This window comes from Pongo pygmaeus, chromosome 22 (genome assembly GCF_028885625.2).
Source record: "Pongo pygmaeus isolate AG05252 chromosome 22, NHGRI_mPonPyg2-v2.0_pri, whole genome shotgun sequence".
NCBI classification, from domain to species: Eukaryota; Metazoa; Chordata; class Mammalia; order Primates; family Hominidae; genus Pongo; species Pongo pygmaeus.
In genome coordinates this window covers 54,846,068-54,866,311 of record NC_072395.2, presented here as the reverse complement: position 1 = coordinate 54,866,311, position 20,244 = coordinate 54,846,068, and the positions used below count along the sequence as shown (strand labels likewise).

General features: G+C 47.1%; 1 protein-coding gene across 2 annotated transcripts in view; it reads left to right on the top strand.

Annotated features, from left to right (window-relative positions):
- Nucleotides 1–20,244, top strand: part of C2CD2 (C2 calcium dependent domain containing 2) — a 70,033-nt gene that overhangs the window by 31,130 nt on the left and 18,659 nt on the right. For both annotated transcript variants that reach the window (XM_054468609.2, XM_063659765.1), the window contains exons 3-11: nucleotides 563–676; nucleotides 5,186–5,290; nucleotides 5,922–6,038; nucleotides 9,359–9,482; nucleotides 11,666–11,774; nucleotides 14,585–14,649; nucleotides 16,336–16,460; nucleotides 16,952–17,126; nucleotides 18,280–18,393. In XM_054468609.2, coding sequence (XP_054324584.2) covers nucleotides 563–676; nucleotides 5,186–5,290; nucleotides 5,922–6,038; nucleotides 9,359–9,482; nucleotides 11,666–11,774; nucleotides 14,585–14,649; nucleotides 16,336–16,460; nucleotides 16,952–17,126; nucleotides 18,280–18,393 — 1,048 coding nt within the window. The remainder of the gene's footprint in view (nucleotides 1–562; nucleotides 677–5,185; nucleotides 5,291–5,921; nucleotides 6,039–9,358; nucleotides 9,483–11,665; nucleotides 11,775–14,584; nucleotides 14,650–16,335; nucleotides 16,461–16,951; nucleotides 17,127–18,279; nucleotides 18,394–20,244) is intronic.

Genomic DNA, 20,244 nt, shown 5'->3' with positions numbered 1-20,244 from the left:
ACTAAAAATACAAAAATTAGCTGGCCCATGGTGGCACGCACCTGTCATCCCAGGTACTTGGGAGGCTGAGGTGGGAGAATCGCTTGAACCAGGGAGGCAGAGGTTGCAGTGAGCCGAGATTGCTCCACTGCACTTCAGCCTGGGTGACAGAGTGAGACTCCGTCTCAAAAAAAGAAAAAAAAAAAAAAAAGATGCCTATGGCAGCTGAGCGCAGTGGCGCATGCCTGCAATCCCAGCATTTTGGGAGGCCGAGGTGGGAAGAGCTCAGGAGTTCAAAACCAGCTTCAGTAATACAGGTAGAGCCCATCTTTACAAAAAAGACAAAAACAAAAATTAGGTGGGTGTGGGGGCACACCCCTGTAGTTTCATGTACTCAGGAGGCTGAGGTGGGAGATTGCCTGAGCTGGGGAGGTGGAGGTTGCAGTGAGCTGAGATCGCGCCACTGCACTCCAGCCTGGGTGACAGAGTGAGACCTTGTCTCAAAAAAAAAAAAGAAGATGCATATGTACATGCTGTCCTTTGTTTTGGATACAGTTTTCTCCCTTACGTGTGCCTCCTCCAGGTGGTGGTCTGTCACGTGGTGGGCCAGGCTATTCAGTTCTTGGTCAGCGAGACGCCTGCCTCGGGTGCTGGATGCCGGCTGTACGACGTGCGGCTCTCCCCATTCCATTTACAGGTAAAGATGTGTAGACTTTGCAAGTTATGAGACCTGTCACAGTTCTCAGAAATGTGAAGAGTGAGCATGGTGTGAGTCACAGGGCTGTAACATTCATGTTTTTATTAATTATCATTCATGTCATAATTTTCAAACTGTAACCTTCCATATAGGATTTTATATGTAGGAAATGATCACACACACTACACATTACACACACACACTACACACACACACATACATTTATAATAAACTCAGGGGTTGCCTCTTTCGGGCATTTGAATGAGGCAGGGTGTTGTTGACGGATATGATAAGGCAGGTGGCATCTGAGAGGAGAAAAGTGGTTCTGGTTCCGAATCCTAGTGCTGGTTGCAGCTTGGAAACACAGCTGAGCGGCTGCGGTGGGGCATTCCTCTTTTCAGTTTTTGACAAAGTTGATTTAAAAAGAACCGCCTTGTTATTTTTGTAAGTTAAAAAATTAGTATTACCATTATTCCATGTTTTCATAGTAGACTTATAATAATAAAGACATATATATAATTATACACATCTCTATAATTTTACAGAGAGAGACTTATGGATCTCTAATAACTACAGTAAGCCCAGTGAGACTTTGGTTGCCCAAATCATCAGAGAGCTGTGCGTCTCTCACATCCAGCCAGATATTCACTGGAGTTCCTCTTTAGCTGGTATTTAAAAATTGCAGATGTCTGGGCTTGTTTCGAGGGTCACTGCCAGTTCAATGCCCTGTTTCATCTCCCGTGTCATTGGACTTGACTCCTAATTTGGGAGATGAGCTCAAGTCATGCAGAATTCCCAATCACAAGGGAAGATGACATCCCGTATGCTTTTCTTACAAAGGCATGGTTTTAAATAGCCGGCACTAACAAGATTTCCTGGCTACCTAAGTGGCTTTTTTCTGAAATCCACCCCCCTAGTTCCTCAGCCCCACTCCAGCAGCACCCCCTTTGAGGGAATTGAAGAGGTGAAGAGTTGGCATCGTGGATTCGTGAGGCGTTAATCTCTCCTACATCCCTCAGATGTTTTGGACAGTGTGATTAGAAAATAACCTGCAAAGTCTGGATCATACTTACCCAACATTTGATCCATGTTTTGGAACTGAATGAGACCAGAGAGGATCACAACCACAAATGAAGAAATGTCATTTCTGACATTGTGTTTATTATATCAAAGCGTTCATGCCATTTTAAGCAGCTCGCACAGAAGGAACACAATTGTATCTTTGATCTGTTAACACAGTTAGAAACCAATATGTGGATTACCTCTCAGCGCAGAGGCAGCTGCTAGAGATGGGTAAATAATTGAGGCTAGCGGCAGGAGGCGTTCCCGCTTCTCTGATGTTCCTCCAACCAGAGATGCAACAGTGGACTCCATCGACTCAGCCGTCTGTGTCAAAACAATTAAAGTGCACTTTTCCACTAGAATTACCTAATTTTTTCCTAGAATTACCAGACAAGGAAGGCAGGTTGGAGACGGTTATGAAGTAGAAGTCATTGTTTTTCTCTTACCCTGCTTCTAGCATGAGGTGAGAGTCCACGTACTCAGATAGTCTGAAGTCGTTCTTCCCTTTTGTTTAGGAGTGGGGAAGGAATGGAGATCTGCAAAGTTAAGATTTTTGCTTTGGGCCGGGCGCGGTGGCTCACGCCTGGAATCCCAGCACTTTGGGAGGCCAAGGCGGGTGGATCACGAGGTCAGAAGATCGAGACCATCCTGGCTAACGCGGTGAAACCCCGTCTCTACTAAAAATACAAAAAAATTAGCCGGGCGTGGTGGCGGGCACCTGTAGTCCCAGCTACTCGGGAGGCTGAGGCAGGAGAATGGCATGAACCCAGGAGGTGGAGCTTGCAGTGAGCCGAGATCGCGCCACTGCACTCCAGCCTGGGCGACACAGCGAGACTCCATCTCAAAAAAAAAAAAAAAAAAAGATTTTTGCTTTGGACGGAGCATCTAGCTGAAGAATAAAGGATGCAATATTAGCTTTCTATGGCTGTGGATACAAATGACCCTGAACAGTTTAAAACAGCACAGATTGGTGATGCCATCGTGAAGGAGGCCAGGTGTCCGGCCAGGCCCAAATCCAGGAGCCGTCAGGGCTGCACCTGCCTTAGCGACAGTCACAGGGGAGTCTGTTCATTGCTTTTGGGGTTGTTGGTAGAATTTCATTCCGTGGGATTACGGGACTGAGTTCCATTTTCTTGTGGCTGTCAGTGGAGGGCCATTTCTGGCTCCTTGAGGCACCCCATTTTTCAGCTCAGGGTGCCTTCCTCCACCTCCACACCTGCAGGGATGCCTGCAGTCCTTGTCACATGCCCTGGCCCCTCTTCTCCCGTGCTCCCCCACTCTTCAGGACTCACGTGTTTCCACTGGGCTCTTCAGAAGGACCCAGGGTCATCTCCCCATCTTGAGGTCCTTCCCCTGTCGCACCTGCCAAGTCTCCTGTGCCCTGTAGGGTCTCACAGTCACAAGTTCCAGGGATTAGGGGGTGAACATCTTTGGGGGCCACTGTTCTGTCTCCCAAATGGACAGGGTGGGATGAGGCATCCTTAGAGATTGGAGTCCAGTTAGAGGCTGCTGTGACGGCCCCAGCAAGAGACAGTAAAGATGCCTTTGTGCCGCACACAATCTTCAGGGCTGTGTGAGTGTGGAGCAGGGGAGCCCACGCCCAGGATTAGAATGAGGCGCCCTGGGCCCTTCTCTCACTCCTCTTTCCTTTATGCCTTGCGGATACTCCCAGAAGGAGAAATGCAAAGCACAGCAAACTATTTATGTTAAATCGACTGCAAGGTTTGATGACATCTGGCTGTCGACCACCAATTCTGAGGCTCCTCTTTGAGGGGTAGGTTGAGGCCAGAGAAGGGGCAGGAAGGGCAGAGGGTAAAGAGAGTTTGGGGTCCTGCTCTCCATTTTGAAAGCACATAGTATGCCAAGTGGAAAACTAAGCAGTTTTCTGTGAAAATATGTGAATAAATGAGCAGGTACACACATACATACACACATGCACACTGATGCAGACACGCGCACACAGGCACACATGCTCACACGCACACTTCAGCACACGCTCAAATACACATGCACACGCACACATTCACACATGCACACACATGCATACATGAGCACACATGCTCATACGCACACATCCACAATGCACATACATGCACACTCACATGCACTCACACACATGCTCACATGGACACATGCTCACATGCATACATGCACACACACATGCTCACACAGTCACATGCACACATGCTCACACAGTCACATGCACACACATGCTCACACAGTCACATGCACACACACATGCTCACACATGCTCACATAGTCACATGCACACACATGCTCACACACAGTCATACACACACGCACACACAGTCACATGCACACACACATGCTCACACACAGTCACATGCACACACATGCTCACAGTCACATGCACACACACGTGCTCACAGTCACATGCACACACATGCTCACACATGCTCACACAGTCACATGCACACACACATGCTCACACATGCTCACATACAGTCACATGCACACACACATGCTCACAGTCACATGCACACACATGCTCACACACAGTCACATGCACACACATGCTCACACAGTCACATGCACACAAACATGCTCACACAGTCATGCACACACATGCACACACAGTCACATGCACACACACATGCTCACATAGTCACATGCACGCACATGCTCACACACAGTCATATGCACACACACATGCTCACACAGTCACATGCACACACATGCTCACACACAGTCACATGCACACACATGCTCACACATGCACACACACATGCTCACACAGTCATATGCACACACACGCACACAGTCACATGCACACACACATGCTCACATAGTCACATGCACACACATGCTCACACACACAGTCATATGCACACACACATGCTCACATACAGTTTCACATGCACACAATGCACACATACAGTCACATGCGCACACATACAGTCACATGCACACACACATGCTCACACAGTCACATGCACACACACATGCTCACACATGCTCACATAGTCACATGCACACACACATGCTCACACAGTCATATGCACACACACATGCACACACACAGTCACATGCACTCACACATGCTCACATACAGTCACATGCACACACACGCGCTCACACACAGTCATGCACACACATGCACACAGTCACATGCTCACACACAGTCATATGCACACACATGCACAGTCACATACACACATGCACACATACACAGTCACATGCACACACATGCTCACACACAGTCACATGCACACATGCACACACACAGTCACATGCACATACAATGCTCACACACAGTCACATACACACATGCTCACACACACAGTCACATGCACACACGTGCACACACAGTCACATGCACACACACATGCTCACACACACAGTCACATGTGCACACACATGCTCACACACATGCACATTAAGGCTTTGGTGGAAAGAGTGGCCCTCTAATAACTTGTTTTTTAATAGCTGGAGTTCCACATGAAGGAGAAGAAAGAGGACCTCCAGATTAGCTGGTCTTTCATCAGTGTGCCGGAAATGGCCATTAATATCCAGCCCAAAGCACTGGGGGAGGTCAGTCCGTAAGTTTTTATGATTCTTCCATTGACATGAGAACACACGTATGTTAGGACAGTCTGTGGTGGGGAACTGAGTGCATGGCTGGTGTTGGTGGCCTCCTTCCCTATCCCAGCCACCCCTTCTGGGGCTGGCTTGGGCTTCTCAGGATGTGGATGGGCCCTTTGGCTTGGCAGGGCCTGCCAGGGGATGGCTTTGATGGATTGGATGCAGGGCTCCCACCTGAGCTGTACCTGCAGTCACCTGGCCATTTAAAAAAACCCTGAAGCCTTCCCTGCCCCACCCCAGATGTGGGTTTAATTGGCTGGGGATGATTTTAGCACTCATATGCAGCAAAGGCTAATGACACTGTAGGTACCCGCTTGACGCTCCGCCATGTGTGACGATCAGGCCCTCTCTCCCACGGTGAGGGCGCTGCACTCGTAACTTGGGCTGAGTCCAAAGGCTGCTTCCAAGGGCAGGGCCTCCTTTCTTTCCACAGTTTTTGCAAAGACAGAGCTAAAATCTGAAGATAATTTCCTTCCTTCCTACTTTGCATGGTTTTCGTCACCTGAAGACATGAGGTTGGGAGCAGGGAGTGGGCTTGCAAAGTCGATTTGTCAACTTTCTCCTCTTTCACCACGACCAGGTGGCTGAGACAAGTGCGATGTCTGACACTGTCAAGGACATCTTGAAGCATTTGGTTGGTTCTGCCTCTCCATCAGTGGTTCTGATCACCAAGCCCACGACTGTAAAGGAAGCTCAGGTAAACTCATCTGGGTGCTGTGGGTGCATCTGAACCCCGTTGGGCACCATGGCCCACCTCTCTTGGAGAATCTGTGTGCGTTTCCAGCATTTCTCCACCTCCCATGGTAGAGCCAAGATGGCTCAGGTGCTTGCTGGAGATAATGATGGTGGGTGTGGGATAAAGCCTTGGGTTTGGAGCACGGGGCTGCAAAGCTTCATGAAGTGGAAGGAAAACCTGACATTTCCCTGTCCATTCAGAGCCCTAGACCTCATCCTTCCAGGACCAAGGTACCTGGGAAAGCAGCCAGTGTTGAGAACATTGCCCCAGAAGCAGGCACAGCCAGGTGGGTGGGATAGACAGAGATGGGTTAGCCTGGGCTAGGGCTGGCCTGCTGCCCTGGTCCTGCCTGCAACAGCTCCTGCCTCTTGGAGGGCTATGTCCTTTGGGGCACACGATAAACGAGGCTAGTCTCATCTGTGCGACCCCCTTTTCCATATCACCTGCCTCCCTCCTCATGCTGGAGCCCCCCTATTCCATCTGATTAGGGTGCTACTCACTTTTCTGGTTAAATTCTTATCCAGAGCATTTGCCCTGGTCAACCTCATGGGCTTAAATAACACATCAGTAATCCTTTGTTTAAGGTGAGTCACGTGCTGATCTTTTTATCATGATTATGTAAAACAGGCACTTATAGTCACCGAAGTTTAAAAAATATATTTTTTTGGCAGTGGTTTTATGTAGCATGATAAAATACATCTTTATTATAATGTCCATCTTTATTATCTAGCTCTTGGTGAAGTCAGTTTGAAAATATAAATTCTTGTGTGATGTTTGTCCTTGGTCTGCGGATGCCACCGCAGCTGTCAGTAGGTAGAGTCTGAAGACTGTTTCACTGGACAGATATCAGTTGATGGCAGTGTTTGCTGCTAAGCCCTGGCCATGGGGGTCAGAAGAGTATAAGGAAGCATCATCACCCTCCCGAAGCCTGCAATAGGCAGAAGGGGCACCGGGCCAGCAGAGCAGAGCAGGAGGGGTGTGGATGTCTTGGGGGCTTCCCAGGGGCCTGGGGGCACTCAGCCTCTCCAAATGGAGGGGACCAGGCTGTGACGCTTGGGAGGTGAGGGGAGCGTCCCAGTGCTGTCCCTTTCACTATTTCTGTCACAGTAGCTTATTTCACATCAGAGGTGACTGTTCTGAATATGACAATCAACTTTTAATGTCAAAATGCATGCAACTTCATAAAACAGTCGTATATTTTTGGAATCCATGAATTTAATAGGACCCAGACGATCATAACTTCAATCATGCTTTTCCATAAATTTGTACAGTTTATTTAATCAAAATAGCATATATATATATCATATTGGTCAGGATTTTCCAGAGAAACAGAACCAGTGGGAGTGTGTGTGTGTGTGTGTGTTTGTGTGTGTAATCAGCTCACACAGTTATGAAGGCTAGTACGTCCTGAGATCTGTATTTGGCAAGCTGCAGCCCCAGGAGAGTCTGTGGGGTAATTCTAGTTCGAGTCTGAAGCCCTGAGACCTAAAAGAGCCCATGATGTATGTTCCAGTCCAAAGGCCACTGGGCTCAAGACCCATGAAGAGTCACTGTTTCAGTCCAAGTCTGAAGGCAGGAAAAGGCCCCTTTCCCGGCTCAAGCAGTGAAGAAGGGGAGTTTCCTTTTACTCAGCCTTTTTGTTCCATTGTGCCTCCAACTGACTGGATGAGGCCCACCCACGTGAGGGAGGAAAATCTGCATCATTGGGTGTGCCAAGTTAAATGTTAATCTCATCCAGAAACACACTCACAGTCACACCCAGAATCATGTTGGACCAGACATCTGGGCACCCCATGGCCCAGTCAAGTCGACACATACAGTTAACCATCACCCTCAGCAATTGAAAAAAAGATTTCATCTCTGTCCCAGACAAGTAGATTGCTCTGTCCCCAGCGCTCATGTCCTTGGATCTCAGGGACTTCAGCAATTCCTTCTTGGGCTCCAGCACCCTCAGCTCACGTTTGGGAAGTGCCTGGCTCAGAACAGTGTTTTCTAGGTGGGAAAGAACACCTGTGTCTCTTGAGACATTAGTGAGCATTTCCCCGAAGAAGTGCTCAGTCAAATCAGCACCCAGGGTCTCTGCCTGAAAACTTCTCACAGCATGGGGGCTGGCGCCACCTCCGAGAAGCCTGTCTGGGTCCCTGAATGCTTGCAACGAACAGAGCCTCTTTAACAAACCTGCACGTTGTGCACATGTACCCTAAAACTTAAAATGTAATTTAAAAAGAAAAGAAAAAGAACTTAAACAAACAAACAAAAAAATAAATAAAAGAACACTCTTAGCCAGTCGTGGTGGCTCATGCCTGTAATCCCAGCACTTTGGGAGGCTGAGGTGTACGGATCACCTGAGGTGGAGATTTCGAGACCAGCCTAGCCAACATGATGAAACCCCGTCTCTACTAAAAATACAAAAAGAATTAGCCGGGTGTGGTGGCGGGCACCTGTAATCTCAGCTACTCAGGAGGCTGAGGCAGGAGAATTGCTTGCACCCAGGAGGCAGAGGTTGCAGTGAACTGAGATTGCACCACTGCACTCTAGCCTGGACAACAGAGTGAGACTCTATCTCAAAAAAAAAAAAAAAAAAAAAAGAACACTCTTAGCAGTGGGTGACAGGTGGAACCCAGTTTGGGAAATGCTGGTTTGAAGCTGGGCTCTTCCAGATTTGGGGGTGCTTTCTGTTGGAAATGCCCTGGTGCCTGTTGGAGGATGTGATGTGGTGGAAGCTGGTCCCAGCTGCCCCTGCCTCTGTCCCCTCACCTGTGCAGTGCTAGGGTATGCATAGACATTCCTCATGTGGACGTTGGACTCTGTGTGGAGGTGGGAAATGGGTGTGGGCTGACAGCCCTGGCCGTTCCCATCTGTCTGGTGTCCTGCTCTTTGCTAGCAGGCCATGAGTGCCTGCAGCCAGCGGAAGAGGTCCTCATGCTCTTGAGCACGTTCCCGGGTCAGATAGTTTAGACCCATGGCAAAGCGAGCTCCATCTTCCCCTGTGATAAGTTTTGGGAACCCTGTCTGTGGATGAATGCACTGCTACTTGTACTTGCTGTATTTGGGATAGAAAATGCTCCCAGGCAGGAGGATGGCGATGGCTCATTGGCTCCCTCCCTTCCTATGAGTAGGGAAATTGTTTCAAAGCAGACCCCAGAGCTCGGGCTCCCTGTGCAGGTTTTCCTGTAGACACCCCACTGCCGCCACCCCCCATAACAGGAGTCCAGCGGCTACTTCCGTGGTCCTCAATCTCCCCATGAAGACCAAAAATAAAGTGCTCTTTATTTTTTCAGAACTTACAGTGTGCTGCATCTACTGCTCAGGAATCCTGTCCTCCTAAACCTCCAAGGGCCCACGAGCTAAAGCTACTGGTGAGGAACATCGGCGCCTTGCTGCTCAGCGAGCCCGGTGTCTCAGGTGGGTGACGATGGGAGCCTGCCTGCCTGCCTGGAGGGGCTGTTCCTGCCCCTGAGCAGAGTCAGGGGCTCTGGGGGGCCTTGGATTCTCTGGTGGCATCCTCCTGTGGGGGTGCAGCGGGAGCCCTGCCATGGTTGCAGAGAGCACCTGAAAATGTAACGGGAACAAGAGATGCTAAAAAATCCAATCCTGTTTCTGCACGTGTGAAGGTCAAGGGGAGAAAGGAGTATAATTGGTTTGGCCTTTTTCATTTGTCTGGAATTGTCCTGCCTTTTTATCTTTTCTTTCCTTTTTTTTTTTTTTTTTTTAACTATTGAACCCGTATGTATGTGTTAAGCATCCCTGACCAAGGTGCAGCTTCTGCTTTCTTTTTTTTTTCTTTTTTTTTTTTTTTTTGAGACAGAGTTTCGCTCTTGTTACCCAGGCTAGAGTGCAATGGCACGATCTCGGCTCACTACAACCTCCAGCTCCTGGGTTCAAGCGATTCTCCTGCCTCAGCCTCCCTAGTAGCTGGGATTACAGGCATGCACCACCACGCCCAGCTATTTTGTATTTTTAGTAGAAATGAGGTTTCTCCATGTTGGTCAGGCTGGTCTTGAACTCCTGACCTCAGGTGATCCACCCGCCTCAGCCTCCCAAAGTGCTGGAGATTCTGCTTTCTTAGAAAGTGGGTGAAGGGGGATGTAGGGAGTTGATGGGCATCAGATGGCTTCGGCCACACTCGGGACTCCGATGCTGGGAGACCATGGCTGCTGTTGGAGCCAAGACAAGCAACAGAGAATGGATAACCCCTTCTGGGTGGTTCTGAATCACTGTTGAGGCCCCAGACACAGAGTCACTCGGGACAGGGCACCTCTTTACACCACGACTCCATTTTGCCAAGAACAGGAGCGAATTGTATTGCCTGAGTATGTTAAAGGTGACTTATCTTTATTTGCAAGGGGCTTCCTCCAGTTCCAAAAGCACAAATGGGCCACGTCTAGCCACTGAGACTGTGCAGAGCTAGCTGTTGAGGATGTTTTTTGGTAAAAGTGCCCGCATGTTGCCCTTTCAACCTGTGCTGCTTAGTGGCTAAATGTGAGCTCCCTGGACTCGGTCGGTCAGGGTTGGGGTCCCAGCTCTCACACGTACCTGCCCTGAGGCCAGGCCCCGTTCCTGCCTCTGTCGGATGTCCCCACGTCTGGGTCTGAGTCTTCTCTTGAAGAGTGACTGTGAAAGCTCAGTAGTGAATGCATGGAGGCTGCTTCACCCTGCTGCTGCGTGGTCCAGCGTCCACACATTCCAGCAATTACTGATTCCACAGTGTATTGGGGACTTTGTGCTGCGGGGAGAAGCATTGTCTCAAAGCAGAAACAGCTGTTCACTAGTGACATGTCCTACTACCTGGATCAAATACCCTGGCTAGTATCAGGTACAGCACCTGTCTGGTGTAAGTCGGGAAATGGGAACTCTGTGAGGTATATTTCCAAATTTAGGAGTCAACATGAGCTGATGTTTAGGCTTTGGCAAACTGTTACTCTTGTCTAAAAGTGGGGACCATGCCTCTGTATATAATGGTGCTGCCTCTTGGGGAGGGTCCCCCTGGGAGCCCACGCCTGTGGCCAGCACTGACAGAGGGGGCGAGGCACTTGGGGTCAACAGCCCAGGGCTGTTGATACCAAATGTGGGAAAAAATTATATAACTCCAATAAAGGCTGGTGCTATGAGCATTTGAAAATGGCAAATGAAAGAATTCCTACTCTCTGAAGTGGGTAAACCTTGACCTTAGTCATTTAATTTAGCCTTTTTTTCTATGCATACAATGTCTTCAGCAATTTAAAAAATAAAAATAATGCTGGGCGCGATGGCTCATGCCTATAATCCCAGCACTTTGGGAGGCTGAGGCAGGTGGATTACGTGGTCAGGAGTTCGAGACCAGCCTGACCAACATGGTGAAACCCCGTCTCTACTAAAAATACAAAAATTAGCTGAGCGTGGAGGCCTGCGCCTGTAATCCCAGATACTCAGGAAGCTGAGGCAGGAGAATCACTTGAACCCGGGAGGTGGAGGTTGCAGTGAGCCGAGATCGCACCACTGCACTCCAGCCTGGGCGACAGAGCGAGACTCTGTCTCAAAAAATAAATAAATAAATAAATACAAAATAAAAATAAACGCCAACACGATGCCCTTCTATTTAATTACAGGTCACATTAACGCAGTGTGCTTCGTGCAGCTGAACGATCCTGTTCAGAGGTTCTCCAGCACCCTGACGAAAAACACTCCGGACCTCACGTGGGAAGAGGAATTCACCTTGTGAGTCCGGCCAGGTTATGGGCCTGTGTGTCCACGGCCGTGTCTGTTCAGGAGCGCCAAATCCTGAAATCATTCTGCAGCACCGTTTAGGCTAAAACATTAAACCAAAACAGTTAACAACAAATGATGTCTTAAGCATCTTAAAGGTAGCTTTAGGTCAAACATGGGTTTCGTTGTAAAGGCAGCTCTTAGAGTCAGTTTTCTCCTCCTGCCCTGATATGATGAGAGGGAGCCATCATGGGGTCTCTTACAGACACACACATCATCCAGGGTGAAAAGGGAGGGAGTCTCTGACCAAATCCAGAACCTAACGAAGAAAATAGAAAAAGGGGCTGGGCGCAGAGGCTCATGCCTGTAATCCCAGCTGTCTGGCAGGCAGAGACGGGAGAATCGCTTGAGCCCAGGAGTTTAAGACCAGCCTGAGCAACATAGCGAGACCTCTTCTGTACTAAAAGTTTTAAAAAAATTAACCGGGCATGGTGGCCCTTGCCTTGCCTGTAGAACTCCTAGCTATTTGGGAGGCTGATGCAGGAGGATTGCTTGAGCCTGGGAGATTGAGGCTGCAGTGAGCTGTGATTGTGCCACTGCATTCCAGCCTGAGTGACAGAGAGATACCCTGTCTCAAAAAAAAAAAGAAAGTCTGGGAACAGTAGCTCACACATGTAATCCCAGTACTTTGGGAGGCTGAGATGGGTGGAGGTCAGGAGTTCGAGACCAACCTGGCCAGCATGGTGAATGAAACCTTGTCTCTACTAAAAGTACAAAAATTAGCCAGTCATGGTGGCAGGTGCCTGTAATCACAGCTACTCAGGAGGCCAAGGCAGGAGAATCACTTGAGCCTGGGATTCAGAGGTTGCAGTGAGCTGAGATTGTACCACTGCACTCCATCCTGGGCAACAAAGTGAGACTCCATTTCCAAAAAAAAAAAAAAAAAAAAGAATAGACATAGGGAAAAATGTAGGCCATGCATAAATAATGGTGTAAGAATCATAAATAAAATATTATCAAACAGAATCTAGCAGCACATGAAAAATAAAACCAGCTGTGTTCATACCAGGAATGTAAGGATGTATGTGTGCTTTCACATAAGGAAGTCTTATTAATGGTGTTCATTGTATTACTAGATGAAAAGAGAAAATAAATGTATTTTTTCTACATATGTCCAGAAGACATTCAGTGACATTTAATACCCATTCTTAATTTTTAAAAACTTAATTAGAACAAAATTTATGGATACTTCTTTAATAAGATTTTAAAAATCACTATAAATGGTAAATACCAGAAGCAGACTCACTAAAATCAAGAGAAGGATGCCTATTGTTTTGTTCTAGAAGTATTGGTTAATGCAATTAGATAAGGGAAAAAACCATACACAAATACCGGAAAGGAAGAGGCAAGACCAATCATTGTTTGGAGATGATATGACTGCATATCAGGACTATACAAGAAAATCAATCCAAGCTATTAGAAAGAATAATGGATATAAGGTAGAAATGAATATTTTAAAAACTAATAGACATAATCATTTAATGAATTAGCTGAGTACCAAAGTATTAAAATTAATCATAATCTAATCCTTAAAAAATGAACAATTAGAAAAAGTAATGGAAGAAAATTTCCCGTGTGTGTGTGTGTGTGTGTGTGTATATATATAGCTTTTATAAATCATGAATGAAAAGATGACAGCTGTCTTAGAAAACTGAACAAAATTCCTGAACTGGAAATACAAAAGCCAGAGCTACCAATGGCTATAAACTTCTGAAAATATGTTCAGAAATAAGTAAAGTCATGCAAACTTCAGCAAAAGAGAGAGGTCATTTTTCCACCTCACAGCTTGGTAAAGAATAAGAGAGTGATAATGGCATTGGAGGTGTCACTGGGAATAAGCATTCTGGATGCCATCAATCGGCCTAAATGAAAAACACCTCTCAAATGCACATGCCATTTGACAGGCAATTAGAGTTTTCCTAAGGAAGTAATCACATGGCGTGCAAAGATATATGTGTAAGAATGTGCCTCTCAGCTTGTGTATAGTTATGAAATAGTGGGGACCACCAACACATTAAGAAGGGTTGTTTAGTAAAGAGTTGGCTAAATAAAATCTCCTAAGGACAAAGAGCAGAATACTAGAGGCCCATCAAACATGATGTTGCTCTGTAGTTATACAGAAAGACATCCACAAAGTTTTCAGTTAAAAGAATAGGTTACAGGCTGGGCGCAGTGGCTCACCTGTAATCCCAGCATGTTGGGAGGCTGAGGTGGGAGGATGGCTTGAGCTCAGGAGTTCGAGACTAGCCTGGGCAACGTGGCAAGACTTCATCTCTACTTTTTTTTTTAATGCCTTTTTAATGAAAATAAATAGGTTACGAAGAAGGAGGGAGGTATATCATGTTCCGTATTTTGTCTTCAGGTCATTATATAGCTGTGCTTTCAATATGGCAGCGACTGGCCACATGTGTCTCTTTAAATTAAATTAATGGAAATTTTTAAAAATGACATTCAGTTCCTCAGCTTGCACTGGCCACCTCTCCAGTGCTCCATGCCTACCACATTTGACAGCTCCTCTGTCACTGTCATCACAGAACATCCTGTTGACTGTTCTGGAAGGCTAGTCACCGAATATTAACAGTAACTGTTTCCGAATGGGGAGGTTGCAGTTAACTCTTGCCTTTTTTTTGCTTATATGTCTTGGTAGTTTGTTAATATTGACATCTTTGTCTTCCTTTCTATAATCAGAAAAAATACTCTATTTCATAAAAAGAATCAAGCATTACATTTTTTAGGACTCATAACTTTTTTCTCTTCCAAAGCGAGTTGAATGCCAAGTCGAAGGAGTTACACCTGCAGATTTCAGAGGCTGGGCGATCCTCAGAAGGTGGGTTGAGCAGGAGGACAGAGGCCCTGCCCTCTGGAAAGGTCCTCCGCTGCATGACCCCGGGCCTCAGGAAAGGGCGGTGGGAGATCCAGCAGAGGAAGCTGACCCCTCCTCTAAATGACTTTGGTTTTCCCATGGGAATGTTTGGTCGAAAGGCAATTTGAGTTATTAACAAGGTCATACATTTTGGGGAAATGTTCAACTGGATTTTTTGTTTGTTTTTTTTAAAAAATCCAAAATCTTTTATGCAACAATTCTTGGCATAGAGAAGTAGTTCTGAACCTTCCTAGCCCCAAGAGACCTCCTTTTTTTGGAAAACAAAAACAAAAACAAAACCTTTTAACTGTAGTAAGATAAACAACATAAAATGTATCATCTTAACCATTTCTAAGTAGATAGTTCAGGGGCAGTAAGTACATTCACACTGTTGTGCAACCATCACCCCCATCTATCTCCAGAGCTTTTTCATCCCTACTCTACGGCCTGTATGAATTTCACTGGGTTTTTCCTTGTAAAATAAACTACAGAGGTTTAAATTGAACTCAGGATTTATACACAAGAAAGCAACAATGAGAGGTAAAGTCACTAAAACACTACAATGAACGTGGGCCTGTATGTGTGCGTGTGTGCACATCAGTAGTTTCAATATTTGTTAGGTTTTTAAAGATACAAATATTTTCTTAGATTGTAAAACTCTCCCCATAAACATGCCAAAATTAGGAAGCCCTTGCCCAGCCTATCCAGCAATAAAATCAAGCCATTTGGTTACCTCCTAAAGTGAGAAGGTTGTTGTTTCTCCCAGTTAACTAGTTTTATATCCTAGTTGTTAGCAAGAATCCTGAGGCGACTTCCTTGATTTTGGAGTCCCGAGAAAACTGGGATGCCCGTGAGATAAGAGTCCTGAGAGAGAAGCGTAACGTAGATTGGGGACCTGCACAGCATGGGGGTGCTGTTTACCTGGAGAGAAGTCAACTTCTGATCCCATTCCTGGGTCCCCACTCCTGCTGGCCTCACTCAAATTTCATTCCAGCCCAGCCTGATGGAATCTATGAAATTTCAAACTTTACAAAAACAATGCAAAGAACAGCCACATAACCTTTACTCAAACTCACGTATCCTTAACATTTGCTCAGTTTCCTTTACTATTTGTGCTCATGCTTGGTCTCTCTCTCTCTCCCCGTACTCATTTTCTTTTTACACACACACACACACACACACACACACACAGCTTGAGGGTAAATTATATGCATCTTGGCCCTTTATCCTCAATTCTTTAGTGTGTGTTCTCCTAGGAATGGAGATACTCTCTGCTGTGTCCGCAGTACAGTTGTCAGCTCCCTGAATTTACATTGCTGCAATTCCTTAGCTTATGCACATCTTCCAGTATTTGTCACTGGACGACCCCATGATGTCCTTCAGAGCAGTGACCTTTCCACTCGGGCACAGGGCCGGACATTGCCTGACTGTCTTATTGCTTTAGCATCCTCTGTCCTGCAGCGTTTCCACAGCCTTTCTTTGTCTTTTATGGCATCGACATTTTTAAAACGTTCTGAAACGTGAGCACTTTCCAGTGGGCTGGATGCACGTGAGGAGCGTGTTCCGGCTGCTGGGCGTGTGGGCCTTTCCGTTCTCACGGAACCCCGAGAAGCATCAGCGGCACCCCTTGCCTGTCTCCTGTCTTTTCAGGTCTGCTGGCGACGGCGACAGTTCCTCTGGATTTATTTAAGAAGCAGCCTTCTGGGCCACAGAGCTTCACGCTGACCAGCGGGTCTGCCTGCGGCAGCTCGGTGCTGGGCTCGGTCACGGCAGAGGTAGGGCGAGGCTCTCCACCGCGGCCGGGTTCCGGCTTGGGGCACTTACCCAAGGAGCGTCTTCACTTATGTCTGCAGTCTCACTCCTGCTTCTGTGTGAAATAAGACCTCCTGTAAGAGGAGAGGCTGTTTCATCGTACGCAGGACCAGACTCGAATAGAGCACGTTCTGTCCACTGTACAATTGAGTTGTCTGCTGGAGGAGATAACTTGTGAGGATGCCATTTTATGGGCCTACCCCAAAAAGGCCTTTGAAAGTTTTGCTTGGTTCCTCAGCTTCTATTCTGTTGCCATCATTATGTGTTGAGCTGCCTGTGTGTAAGGTTGGGTCTGTGTCCATTCTGGGAATATCCAGGTTAATTGGAAATGCTAAGTGACGTTAAGGGAGGGAATTACGAATTATGATTATTTCACAAGAAGGCAGCGTTACGTGGCTGATCAGTCTGTGCAACTTCCACAAAACCAGAAACAAGTAACGCGTCTTCTCTGCAGTTCTCTTACATAGAACCTGGTGAATTGAAATCCTGGCCCATCCCTCCCCCTGTTCCTGCTGCAAAAATAGAAAAGGACCGCACGGTGATGCCCTGTGGGACTGTGGTCACTACTATCACTGCTGTGAAGACCAAGCCTCGCGTCGACATGGGGAGGGCGTCCCCGCTGAGCTCCGGTGAGACAACAGGAACGCAGTCGGGGAACTTTGGTGCATGACGCCTGTCTGTAACCACCTTGCCCCCACAGACTGCAGAGTTCTGCAGCCTGCAGCGCCGAGTGTTAGGAAAATCTCACAGCACAGGAAGGGTGCTAATTGGCCACACTTGTGCTTAATTTGTTGCTGTTGGATGACAGTTATCTTTCTCTTCTGCTACACACATGTGCAATAAACTGAAACAAGGTTCAATTCCCATGGTATATTCTGAAGCTAAAATCTAGATAGTGTAAATAGTTGCACTTAGGTTTAACTCCAACTAAGTTAAATTAAGAACTCTATTATAGGGCTGGGTGCAGTGTCTCACTCCTGTAATCCCAGCACTTTGAGAGGCCGAGGCGGGCAGATCACCTGAGGTCAGGAGTTTGAGACCAGCCTGACCAACATGGTAAAACCCCATCTCTACTAAAAATACAAAATTAGCTGGGCGTGGTGGCACATGCCTGTAGTCCTAGCCACTCTGGAGGCTGAGGCAGGAGAATTGCTTGAATCCGGGAGTCAGAGGTTGCAGTGAGCCGAGATCACACCATTGCACTCCAGCCTGGACAAGAGCAAAACTCCTTCTCAAAGAAAAAAACAAAAACAAAAACAATACAAAACACGAACTCTATTACCTGTATGTGGGGACAGCACACACTTTTTTCTTGAAAAATTCAAAGTGAGTGGTCCTTGTAGACTTTCTTCTGTTAAAAATCTTTTGCTAGAAGGCTTGACGGGCTGTCATTTGAGATCCAGCTGAATTCTGTACCTGTCTCCACACCACTGCCTTGAAGACAGAAGTTTCTGTATAAGCGTATGCTTTATTTCTCACAATTCGTACTGCATCTCTGCTTGTGCAAAAGCATCCTCCCAGAGTACATGAGTTGGCACAGTTCAGGGATACAAAATAGAATGGGAAATTCTGGCTTAGTTAAAATGTTTCTGAAATTTTATTTCAACCTGGACTCCAGACACCACTCTTGCCCCTTCTCCCCTCAAAACGGCTTTCGTTAAGCTTTGCCTTTACCAACTGCACACACCGGAGCTGCAGTGAGGGCTGTCCTTTCACTTTTTGGTAACTGTTGATCCAGTCAGCCACGGGGCCGCTTTTGTAATCAGGATCTTCCTCTGGCAGATTCTCCGGTGAGGACTCCCATCAAGGTGAAGGTGATCGAGAAGGACATCTCTGTCCAGGCCATCGCCTGCCGCAACGCCCCCGTCAGCAAAACACTCTCTTCTTCAGACACAGGTAACTGAGACATGCCCACATCACTGTCCCTCTTAGCACCTTTGGGCCTTTTGGGCTGTTCTGATACGAAGTATTTTCCTTTCAGAGTTTGGAAAAAGTTGTTTTGGGCCTGGTGCGGTGGCTCACACCTGTAATCTCAGCACTTTGGGAGGCTGAGGCGGGTGGATCACTTGAGGTCAGGAATTTGAGACCAGCCTGGCCAACATGGCAAAACCCCATCTCTACTAAAAATACAAAAATTAGCTGGGCATGGTGGCGCATGCCTGTAATCCCAGCTACTCAACAGGCTTAGGCAGGAGAATCGCTTGAACCCGGGAGGCAGAGGTTGCAGTGAGCCGAGATTGCACCACTGCACTCCAACCTGGGTGACAGAGCGAGACCCTGTCTCTTGAAAAAAAAAAGTTTTGATTTGGTTTTGTTTTGTTATTGAGTGATGAGTGAAGGAGAGGGAGAAAAGGGAACTCCAAATTGATCAGAGACCAGGAGTGGCATTCATATTCCTGCTCCATTTTAGGGAATGCTTTAACAAAATAAAAAGCCAGCTGAGACTTTACGTTTTAAAATTTCTGATCATTTTTCTCTTGCACAACACACTAGCTACATTAATAGCAAATAAGTAGGACTTGGGACATCATCATCACAGTCACTTTAATTTTGTTTCCCACTTTCTGCTTAGACCAGCTTAGTAGAAGTAGTTTTCCCTTCTACTAGGAAATGGTCACTACAAATAGGAAATGCAAATTCCCTATTTTATGGTCAGTTTCAGGTAATAGACATTTTTGAAGAGATGTCTTACTGACTCATTAAATCACTGCGCAATCTAAATTTGGGGATTAACTTTCTCCCTTCGCCTCCTCGTGACCTGCTCTCAGGGGCAATGGATGCTTCCTTCTTGCTTAGCTCTCCTGCATTCGCTGAGTCCTGTGCCTGACCTTGCCCAGGTCAACAATTGGGCAAGGTGGGGCAATCAGGGAAGTGGAAAGTTCTCACTGGAGCGGCACTGTCTTAACATGGTGTTGGATTCTCAGCCTGGTGAAAGTTTATAACTGCCTCCTCCTCTCGTGGGAGGTTTTATGGTTTTTTGGATACTACCCTGCTGGGTCCCCCACCTGCAGTTCTGGGACGCAGGCCCTGCCCCTCGTTTCGTTACCAGAAAAGGATATTGATCTAGACCCCAAGACAGGGTTCTTGGATCTGGTGCAAGAAAGAACTCGGGGCGAGTCCACAGAGTAAAGTGAAAGCAAGTGATTAAGAAAGTAAAGGAATAGAAGAATGGCTACTCTGTAGGCAGAGAACCCGTAAGGGCTGCCGGTTAGCTATTTTTCTGGGTATTTCTGGATCATATGTTAAACAAGTGGTGGATTATTCACGAGTTTTCTAGCAAAGGGGTGGGGATTTCTCAGAACTGAGTGTTCCTCCCCTTTTCAGACCACATAGGGTAACTTCTTGCCTTTGCCATGGCATTTGCCAACTGTCATGGCGCTGGTGGGAGTGTCTTGTAGCATGCTAATGCGTTATCCTTAGTGTATCATCAGCAGTGAGGACAGCCAGAGGTCACTCTCATTGCCATCTTGGTTTTGGCAGGTTTTGGCCGGCTTCTTTACCGCATCCTGTTTTATCAGCAGGGTCCTTGTGACCTGCGTCTTGTGCCGACCTCCTAGCTCACCCTGTGAGTAAGGACACCTCACCTCCTGGGAGTACAGCCCAGGGGGTCCCAGCCTCATTTTGCCCAGCACTTATTTGAGATGGAGCCGCTCTGGTACTAATGCCTCTGACGCTTTTGCCGCTGCCTCTGATGCCCCTTCCTCAGTTTCTTCCCCTGGCAGTGCCCCCACTGCCCATGCTGCAGGG